Here is a 10,928-nt window from a genome sequence, read left to right as displayed (position 1 = left end):
GCCCAGTCCACCACACTCGGTCCTCCGCGCTCGGTTGTTCAAGGGAAGGCGACAGGTGCTGGTCCAATGGAGCAACGACGACCGTGATAATGCCACCTGGGAAGAGTTTGACACGTTCACTGAAGCTTATCCAGATTTCGAGCTTGAGGACAACCTTGATTTGGAGGGAGGGAGTAATGTTACAGACTCATTCGATGGAAAACAATACCATCGACTGAGTCGTAACGGTGCAGCGGTCGGTGGGCCGCGTGGTCCGAAGGCCTAATTGGGCCGAGGTTAATTAATTTCGTTTTTATTATTTAAGCTACTGTTTTGTTTTCAGTATTTAAGTTAAGGCCTTAATCTTTTATTTATGGATTTTTTATTATGTCTTTTATTTTGTTTAGGCCTCGTTAAGAAAAGCCCGGTTGTAAGTTGACCTACATATAAATAGGTCTTTTTCATTAATAAAATTATCTTTCAGCCAAATAATCTAATCTCTCTCACGTGACGAGAGATTATGTTTAGCAGAGAGACAAACACTCTAATTTTCGTAATTACCTTCATCACGGGTCCTCCCGTCACGAGATCAAGGTCCTGGGCCGTAACAAGTGACTGGACCATCCCTGCACGAACTGGTCGGGGACTGGAGCCGTTCCCCTGATGAGCCCAAGGGGGCGAAACCAGTCGAGATGACCCGTGCTGAGAAGGCTGGCCCGGCGTTGCGAGATTAACGCCGAGCGCCGACGGTCTTCTAAAAGTAAGCCCGTGACATAATGCTAGTTTAGGTTGTGTAGCCGTGACTTTAATTTATCCATCTATGAGTTGAAAGCTTGCTTGCAGTAGCTTTCTTGTACTTCAAGACCGATTCTCTCTGTCTCCGGCGAGTTCGAGATCGACCAGTCTCTGAGAGGACATAACGGCCTCCGGTACATAAAGTAGTAAACAAAATTACTTCAAGACCGATTCTCTCTGTCTCCGGCGAGTTCGAGATCGACCAGTCTCTGAGAGGACATAACGGCCTCCGGTACATAAAGTAGTAAACAAAATTAAAAATAAAAAACTATTTATAATTTAAAAAAATATTATTTTCGTAATAAATTTTTTTATACACTCTACTCTCAAAATCTTAATATCACGTGCCCTTTCAAGTTGAATATATGACCAAAAATTGGTTATATCGCTAATCATATATTTTAATTTTTAAGACAAATCTTAGAAAAGTCCTTTGAGAGGACTTAAACTTTAGTATTCAGAAAATATAAAACCTGTTAAATTGAGAGGAAGGGCGGGTAAGCTTATTTGAGGATACTAAGTTATGGAGTTTTTGGCTCATAGTTTTAGCCCTGGACTTCACACCACACGAACAATGCCCAATCCGTCTCTCACTCCCCCATCAACACACTCTCAGGTCTCTCTCTCCTCATTTCATCTCTCTCGTAGCCATAAATCTCAATCGATGCTTTTCTACGTAGATACGCCGTTCTCGGAGCTGGCTTCGCTGGTCTCTCAGTCGCTTGGCATTTGCTCAATGTCTCTCTCTCTCTCTCTGTCATTTCTATTAAACCCTGGGAGAGATTAACATTGTCTAACTTCCTCTTCTGTTGTTGATTTGGTACAGGAAAGTCCAAAGGGTTTGAATATGCGTGTAGATATATACGAAGAGAATGGGGTCGGAGGAGGTGCTTCGGGAATTTCCGGAGGCTTACTTCATCCTTATTCTCCCAAAGGTTCCTCTTTTTGGTTGATTATTACAAATTTGAGCTTTTTTTTTTTCCATTTCAGTTTTCATTGTAATCTTTTGGCGTTGTTTTTGCAGCGAAGCTTCTGTGGCGAGGAAGTGAGTGTTGGAACGAGTGTATGAAGCTTTTGAGTATAGCAGAAGCTACGGCTACGGCTTCTTCCGGAGATTCCGGTTCTGACCCATGTGGCTGTATTGTTCGGAGAAGGTCTTTCACTCTTTTAATTATTATAGAACTTTCAATATTTTTTTGAAATGTTGTTTAAGTTTGTGCCCGTAATGAATTTCTCTAGTAATTTTTCTCTTTATTTATTATGGAAGTTCCTAATTTTGCAGTGCTTGTTGATTGCAAACTTATTTAGTCTCTCCAAATATTCTTCGGGCACATAAAAATATCATCATAAAGCAAAGAGGATAGGTGTGTTAGTGAGTCCGTGCGTGTTAAAGCATTTAAATTCTAGGAAGGTTTTGCCTTAAGAGCTCTATAGAGATGAGATAATTGTCTAGATGTAGTTTTTACATGACAGTACTCTATTCACAATAGTAAACGGGTATATAAAATGACCAACAAACCAGTCTCTTATGATTTCTTCATTTGCGCAAGATTCGAGTTGTGGTAGTTATAGTTTTTGGTTTAATTGAAACGGTTCTAGATTTCTGATTGAAATGTGTTCGGCTCAGGGGGATCTTGAGACCAGCAGTGAGCGAAAAGAACTTGCTGCTTTTAAGCAATGTAATTATTATCTCTGAACTTTATGCACGATAAAGCGCAAGAGCTTGATTGATGTTTTACGATATATATGGCGACATATGTAATTTTGGTGCATCTTGCTCTGCACGATTAGAATGCTCGGAGCTGCCTTCCCAGCTGTAGAATTGAAACACTTGACAGCGAGGCCTCACAAAATCTTGTACCGAATCTAAGTGTGCCTTTAGACACAGCCTTTTATATGCCTGAAGCTGTAAATATTAATCCTCAGCGCTATGTTCAGGTCTGTATTGTACATTAAGTATATATATATATTTTTTTTTTTTTAATAGAAACGAAAATTTTTATTAAAAACTGAAAAATCTCCGAAGCAAAGGAGAACAGTACACGGAAAAACAAAGCTCAGGCAGGCCTAAAACAAACAGCCACCGAAAAAAACCGAGCCCACAACCTCAGACCAGAGCTGAAACCCAGTCTCTAGACAAAGTAGAAAAAGGGAAATCATAAAAATCTTTACAATTGACATGTAACCAGAGAGCAATACAATGATTAATGCTTTCCATCACCGCTCCGAAGCACCAAACCTCGTCCTCGAAAATATATATATATATATATATATATATATATATTTAATATTATGTTCTAACTTTTTTTTTTTAATCTTATAATTAAGGCCCTCTTCACAGCGTGTGAAAATCGAGCAGAGGAATTCTCAGCTTCTGGCGCCGGCAAAAAAGACTTGTGTTTACTCCGGGAATCTGTCCAGACTCTTCGTGATTTAGAAGGTAATTTTTTTATACTGGTTTGGGATTACTTATTTATTTATTTCAATTATTTAAGCAGAGAGATAATCATATAAGTTATAAATTTCCTTGCTCTTGTAATTGGAAAGTATTATAGTTTGGTATACATTGGTAATTGTAGATCTTTTTGGGGTGATGCTTAGAGAGTTGAGTGAGGTAATTAATAAGTTTGTTCCAGTCTTATAGTGTAGAGGGAGAGATTTCCTTATGTTGAATTGTCGGTTAATTAGATGTAATAATCCACTTAGCTATAAATAAGAGTACAATTTGTGTTCATAATTATCTTGGGTCCTTTTATGAGATGGTTTTTGTTGTAATTTGTGGGCTGATCTCTTTAATTCTGAAGATCTTTCTTTCGTAATGTGGCTTTTTCCTTCATCAATATAAGTCGTTCTTGTTTAAAAATAAAAAAAAATTATCCGGGGTCGAATTACATTACTATGTCTTATTGAACAAAACAATGGTCTTCTCATCTTTTTCTGTCGAAACGTAATGAAAATGCCTTTTTCATAAATGAAAAGTGAAGCATGTTGGGTTTTGGTGCGACGCTGCGAAGTTCGAGTTTGTGTTTAATTTGATTTGTTTAATGTATTTATTTGTGTATGCAATCATACTGAGGTCAATAGTCCTTTGACCCTTAGATTGCGAATATATCGTTTTAAGCAAACTACGAAGAGTTTGTTCATGCAAATCTACATTTGTTTCTTCGTAAGTTGTTTAGTTTGTTTATGGACTAAAAGACTAAGGTTTTATCATAAAGCTTCAGACAAGGAAGATTGAGTGAACGTTTCAACTTTTATTAATAAATAAGCAGTTACAAGCAAGAGTCGTCGTAAGACTATATGACATCAAATGTACATAAATACACACTACAACTCTTCTTGTGGGCACCATTGACAACACTTCATACAGTTTATGTCCAACTATATTATGAATAAGTTGAACTATGGACTGTCTCAGCTGTTGAATGAGCTACCGACTTTCGAGTCTATCACTCGACCCGGGAGGAACAAAGGGTCGGCAAAATATGCTGACAAGAGTTCCTCGCCCAAAACGAAGAAGAAATTCTCTTCTGGTGCTGAGTCATCTAAGGCACGCCCTAGCTCTTCTAAGGGAAAGGTTCCTGCTGAGAGAGGAGGGAAGAAGTTCAAGAGGAACGGAAAGGGGAAAGAAAAGAAGCAAGATAGCGTTAGTAAATGCCACCACTACAACACTGAAGCCCATTGAAAAATGCATTGTCCTTTATACTTGGCCGAGCTTGAAAACATCTAGAAGAATGCTAGTATGTAACCTTAAAATTCATGATTAAAGATATTCTAAAAATATCTTGAGGATAATTAATCATGAGCATACTTAGATCTGATCATGTTATATCGCTAATCATATATTTTAAGACAAATCTTAGAAAAGTCCTTTGAGAGGACTTAAACTTTAGTATTCAGAAAATATAAAACCTGTTAAATTGAGAGGAAGGGCGGGTAAGCTTATTTGAGGATACTAAGTTATGGAGTTTTTGGCTCATAGTTTTAGCCCTGGACTTCACACCACACGAACAATGCCCAATCCGTCTCTCACTCCCCGTCAACACACTCTCAGGTCTCTCTCTCTCCTCATTTCATCTCTCTCGTAGCCATAAATCTCAATCGATGCCTTTCTACGTAGATACGCTGTTCTCGGAGCTGGCTTCGCTGGTCTCTCAGTCGCTTGGCATTTGCTCAATGTCTCTCTCTCTCTCTGTCATTTCTATTAATCCCTGGGAGAGATTAACATTGTCTAACTTCCTCTTCTGTTGTTGATTTGGTACAGGAATGTCCAGAGGGTTTGAATATGCGTATAGATATATACGATGAGAATCGGGTCGGAGGAGGTGCTTTTGGAATTTCCGGAGGCTTACTTCATCCTTATTCTCCCAAAGGTTCCTCTTTCTTGTTGTCGATTATTAAGAATTTGAGCTTTTTTTTTCATTTCAGTTTTCATTGTAATCTTTCGGCGTTGTTTTTGCAGCGAAGCTTCTGTGGCGAGGAAGTGAGTGTTGGAACGAGTGTATGAAGCTTTTAACTATAACTGAAGCTACGGCTATGGCTTCTTCCGGAGATTCTGGTGCCGACCCATGTGGCTGTATTGTTGGGAGAAGGTCTTTCACTCTTTTATTTATTTATAGAACTTTCAATATTTTTTTGAAATGTAGTTTCAGTTTGTGCCCGTAATGAATTTCTATATTAATTTTTCGCTTTATTTATTATGGAAGTTCCTAATTTTGCAGTGCTTGTTGATTGCAAACTTGTTTAGTCTCTCCAAATATTCTTCGGGCACATAAAAATATTATCATCATAAAGCAAAGAGGATAGGCGTGTTAGTGAGTCCGTGCGTGTTAAAGCATTTAAATTCTAGGAAGGTTTTGCCTTAAGAGCTCTATAGAGATGAGATAATTGTCTAGATGTAGTTTTTACATGACAGTACTCTATTCACAATAGAAAACAGGTATATAAAATGACCAACAAACCAGTCTCTTATGATTTCTTCATTTGCACAAGATTCGAGTTGTGGTGGTTATAGTTTTTGGTTTAATTAAAACAGTTCTAGATTTCTGATGAAATGTGTTCGGCTCAGGGGGATCTTGAGACCAGCAGTGAGCGAAAAAAACTTGCTGCTTTTAAGCAATGTAATTATTATCTCTGAACTTTATGCACGATAAAGCGCAAGAGCTTGATTGATGTTTTACGATATATATGGCGACATATGTAATTTTGATGCGTCTTGCTCTACACGATCAGAATGCTCGGAGCTGCCTTCCCAGCTGTAGAATTGGAACACTTGACAGCGAGACCTCACAAAATCTTGTACCGAATCTAAGTGTGCCTTTAGACACAGCCTTTTATATGCCTGAAGCTGTAAATATTAATCCTCAGCGCTATGTTCAGGTCTGTATTGTACATTAAGTATATATATATATATTTAATATTATGTTCTAATTTTTTTTTAATCTTATAATTAAGGCCCTCTTCACAGCGTGTGAAAATCGAGCAGAGGAATTCTCAGCTTCTGGCGCTGGTAAAAAAGACTTGTGTTTACTCCAGGAATCTGTCCAGACTCTTCGTGATTTAGAAGGTAATTTTTTTATACTGGTTTGGGATTACTTATTTATTTATTTCAATTATTTAAGCAGAGAGATAATCATATAAGTTATAAATTTCCTTGCTCTTGTAATTGGAAATTATTATAGTTTGGTATACATTGGTAATTGTAGATCTTTTTGGGGGGATGCTTAGAGAGTTGAGTGAGGTAATTAATAAGTTTGTTCCAGTCTTATAGTGTAGAGGGAGAGATTTCCTTATGTTGAATTGTTGGTTAATTAGATGTAATAACCCACTTAGCTATGAATAAGAGTACAATTTGTGTTCAAAATTATCTTGGGTCCTTTTTTGAGATGGTTTTTGTTGTAATTTGTGGGCTGATCTCTTTAATTCTGAAGATCTTTCTTTCGTAATGTGGCTTTTTCCTTCATCAATATAAGTCGTTCTTGTTTAAAAATAAAAAAAATTATCCGGGGTCGAATTACATTACTATGTCTTATTGAACAAAACAATGGTCTTCTCATTTTTTTCTGTCGAAACGTAATGAAAATGCCTTTTTCATAAATGAAAAGTGAAGCATGTTGGGTTTTAGTGCGACGCTGCGAAGTGCGAATTTGATTTGTTTTATGTATTTATTTGTTTATGCCTGGGTTTTCTGCACATAAATTTTATAGGGGAATACCAGGCAGTTATAGTATGCTTAGGTGCCAAAGCTGATTTGCTTCCCGAGCTCGCTGGAAAGATCCCGTTAAGGTCGTGCAGAGGAGTCATTGCACACCTTAACCTGCCTGATGGCATCGGGTACAATTTCGTAATTTTATTTATTTTTTAATTTCATGCATCAATGGTACAATTTTGGGTACTTCTTTGCTATTGATTCTGTAAAATATTTAAATAAAGTCGTATTGTTTTAATCCCACGAGAAGCATTTGAGTGTCCCAAAAAGTGGATCACAATTTGAAATCGTGTTACGGCGCAAGTTCATTTAGAATTTAACCGCCAGTTCAACATTAGTCTTTTTTTAAGCCTGATATTTTGAAATTCAGAATTTCTATACTCAGAGCTTGATTTTCAGAAGGCAATGGTCACAAAAGCTTTTGGCCCGTTTGTTTCTTCATTTGAAAATTGTTTTTGGCTTTTCTAACTTGAACAGTTTTTTGAAAAAATTGAATTGACTGTTTGTTTGATCATTCTCAGAATACTACTCAAAAAGTTTTCAAACTGTTTTCTGTTTTAATGAAGAAAATCAGAAGACAGTTTTTATGTGTTTTCTAATTTTTTTACTCAACTTTTTTAACTTTTTTTTTTTTTTTTAATATATCCTCTTGACATTTTCTTCTCTCCTATCAACATCATTTCATTTTCCACACTTTTGATTAACGAATTTATTTTCGTTCTCTGGAAAACTTAAGTTTTACAATTATGGCAAACTTTAAACAATCGGAACTCCATTTTACAAACTATTAATTGGTCGTGATCCTCTCGTCGAGCACATGAGTTTTCACTAATTTTAGTCAACATTAGGTATCAAAATTTGATATTTGTTTTATTGACTACAAAGACAAACGGTGTTTTCCGATGAACTTGTGAACAATCATTATTGCTAAAGGTACGACCATTATATTTGCGGCAAAGACTTTCAATTAGTATATATCCCAACGCCTAATTCTTATGTGAATTATTACACTACAATTACAAAAAACTGAATAAACAAAACTGAAATCCTTACCAAACAGTTATTTGAAAACAACTGCAAAAAATTTTTAGACTACAACTATATGAAAACAAAAACAGAAAACAAAAACAGTTTGAGTGAACTACCAAACATGCACTTTGTTTCTCTTTTGGACTTCTTTATAAAGTATCACCAATGACCACCCATGATCCTAAAAGTGTCATCATATGTCAAATAAAAGTTTCGGAGCTTCATTTCACTATCCGACAACAGACAACAACAAAAAAAAACGAATTTAATCATATTTTCTAATGCAGAGAAGAGTATCCCGAGCTCGGGCCCTCGATACTGTCCGACGCCTGGCTGGCGGTCCAGGGCCCTGTAGCCTCTACGTGGGGTCCACGTGGGAGTGGAAATCGCGAAACTCGTCATCGCACGTGTCCGAATCAGAAGCCTCGCAAGCGCTCGATGAGCTCCTGCCCAAGGCCCAAGCAATCTACCCGAACCACAAGACCCACTGGGCCTTCTGTCGGGCGCGGGCAGGCCTGAGGGCGATGCCGCCACTGAGCCCCGAGGGCTCGCTTCCGCTTTTGGGCTGCGTCGACAAGATCGCGGGCCGAACAAAAAAATAAGGATGCAAATACTGGCTCTTCGCGGGCCTTGGCGCGTGAGGTTTGTTGTACCATGGTTGGCTTGGGAAGTTGATTTCAAAGGCCGTGCTTGATTGCGACGAAGGGTTAATCCCGTCCTAATTAACTTCGTGGAAGAGTAGAAATTGATGATGGATTAAAATGGATTTAAGTTAGATATTGCTCTTATTTGTAGGTTACTTTTGTGGGGACAAGTTGTCTATAAGGCGGAACATAGTAGCAATCTGGGTCCATTTTTTTTGACAAACTTGTCACGAAATCCAGTATTTTGTGACAAATTTAGTAATAGAGGTGGGAAAAAACACACTAGATATCAATATTCATGTCCATCACTGTTAGAATAGAGTAGGAGATTACAAAAGAAAATAGATTTTTTGCTTTTCCCCTTACCTTTGCCTTCCATTGAACACAATATCCTCATATAGGTCGGAAGACTGGCAGTTTTGTATCACCGATCAGAGCTATAAAATATTATTATATATAATAGACGGGAGAGAAATATGTCAACTAAAATGTAAAAAAAAAGAATAATTATTAAAATAGTAGATAAACGATGAATATGTTTTTTTTTTGTGTTATTATTTAGAAATAAAATATTATTTAATCTCACCAAAACCGTATTTTAAATATGAAATATTGATTTTGAAGTCCTCTAAATCTTGCGCAATTTAGCAGCTAGATTGCTAAGAATTCTTTTTTCTTTTAATAATATGACAGATTGCCAATAATTCTTGAGCATTTGCGATGTTACTATTTAGTCGGCGGAAATTATTATGCTAGAAAAAGTAGTGTAAAAAAGGTCGATGCAGATGCGGAAAAAAAAATCAATAAATTGCAACGCGATAATTAATTGATTTCTAACTTTAAGGAAATTAACAAAAATACTACAGAGTGATCAAAGATAACTAAAAACCTAGAGATTGTTCTGCTTATCCCTCAAGTTCTGCAACAATTTAGAAAGTTCACCATCGTATTCGTAAAATTCCAATTTTTTTTTTTTTTTTTTCCATTTAATAAGTTATAAGTCACCTTAAATAAGAGAGAACCTTGTGAACTTGGCATAAACATTTAATGATAATAGCAAAGTTAGAAACAAACTCCACTTTTGGTTAATATTATCATCTAGAAAATAATGTGTAGCTAGTAGGTTTGAGCTACCGATTGAGACCCTACGAGCAAGGCAGTTTGAGTGGCAGGGAAGGAAATTCAAGTGTGGACACTAGTACTGGTTCAGCCATGGCCTCCTCAAAAATTATACTAACCGTTCTTTTTTCATTTCATCTTCAACAATTGAACCAAGGAAACCTTCTTTTCCTCAAGTCCTCAAGTTTATCTAACTTTCCTTCTGATGTGAGAACCTCGCGTCGTCCTCAAGCCAACCTGAGCTTCGAGTGCAGCCAAATCTTATCTGGCCTTAGAAAGCTCGAGTCTGGTAGTATACTAGGCAATTAAATTGTTTTCATACGAAGACCTAATCGACGATTGATTTTATGTGCGTATGTTCTTTACAATCTGTCCCTTAGCTTCAACAGCAATGCAATCGTAGAGAATCAATTCATGGCTCTCGCTTAGAATTAAGCAATAAATTCTAATAAGGCCGAGGTTGGTGTTTTTAAGTTTTGACATCAAGGCAGGTTTAGAGTCAAGGTCAACCATGTTTACCTCGCCCAAATATTAATCACTATACCATCAAAACCAACCCTAACAAATAAATAAAACACAAGTACGCTAGATCATAATGTACTGAGTCGTAACTAACATAAGTACGCATGATTTGCAAAAGGGTATAAATAGTGAGAATTGAGAGTTTCGAAGTTCCATAAACAATCGCCAAAGATTACGAGTAAAACAATCCTATAAAGAAACTCAAGGTCATCGTCTTCAACTGATTCCATCTCCAAAATTAAAGCAATCATGACCAAACTTCAAAGTAGATGCACAATAGCTTCGACACTTCTTTGCTCTTGTAACGCTATTGCTGGCAGGGAAAGAAGAAGCATGACGTACGAGAGATGGAGTGAGAGCGATATAGAGACTGATTGCGAGCCGCGTCACTTCTTCAATCTTGTTCCATCGTAAAAGGAGACGACTCTAGTTCCACTGTCGACCATCTACATCAAAGCTGTATTTAACTTTGGAAAAACCTTCGTATATTATCCTATGCAATCGCACGACTGGAAATCAAATTCAAATCACTCGTACTAAGTCATTGTGTGTGCAGTCGATCTATATAGTTCTTATACCAACGTTGCATCTTGCATGTTGATAAAATAATAAATAAATAAAATCTGTAAAAA

General features: G+C 37.0%; 2 protein-coding genes across 3 annotated transcripts; both read left to right on the top strand.

Annotated features, from left to right (window-relative positions):
• Positions 1-1,379: 1,379 nt before the first annotated feature.
• Positions 1,380-4,723, top strand: LOC149397683 (uncharacterized). 2 transcript variants are annotated; one of them, XM_089615905.1, is made up of 7 exons: positions 1,380-1,512; positions 1,601-1,709; positions 1,799-1,928; positions 2,402-2,453; positions 2,566-2,712; positions 3,103-3,214; positions 4,193-4,723. In XM_089615905.1, the coding sequence occupies exons 2-7, from the start codon at positions 1,622-1,624 to the stop codon at positions 4,201-4,203; spliced, it is 540 nt and encodes a 179-aa protein (XP_089472031.1). In that variant the 5' UTR covers positions 1,380-1,512; positions 1,601-1,621; the 3' UTR covers positions 4,204-4,723. The 2 variants fall into 2 exon arrangements, with proteins under 2 accessions (XP_089472031.1, XP_089472030.1); XM_089615904.1 differs by lacking the exon at positions 4,193-4,723 and having other exon boundaries at positions 3,103-3,759.
• A 35-nt stretch (positions 4,724-4,758) lies between these two features.
• On the top strand, positions 4,759-9,119 carry LOC149397682 (uncharacterized). Its single transcript, XM_089615903.1, has 9 exons — positions 4,759-4,828; positions 4,895-4,952; positions 5,039-5,147; positions 5,237-5,366; positions 5,843-5,894; positions 6,007-6,153; positions 6,229-6,340; positions 6,981-7,107; positions 8,299-9,119. The coding sequence occupies exons 1-9, from the start codon at positions 4,788-4,790 to the stop codon at positions 8,528-8,530; spliced, it is 1,008 nt and encodes a 335-aa protein (XP_089472029.1). The 5' UTR covers positions 4,759-4,787; the 3' UTR covers positions 8,531-9,119.
• Positions 9,120-10,928: the final 1,809 nt, after the last annotated feature.

This window comes from Urtica dioica, chromosome 5 (assembly GCF_054948205.1).
Source record: "Urtica dioica subsp. dioica isolate 48M chromosome 5, U.dioica_male_clone48M_v1_H2, whole genome shotgun sequence".
Classification (NCBI taxonomy): domain Eukaryota; kingdom Viridiplantae; phylum Streptophyta; class Magnoliopsida; order Rosales; family Urticaceae; genus Urtica; species Urtica dioica.
This window is presented reverse-complemented; position numbering and strand designations above follow the sequence as displayed.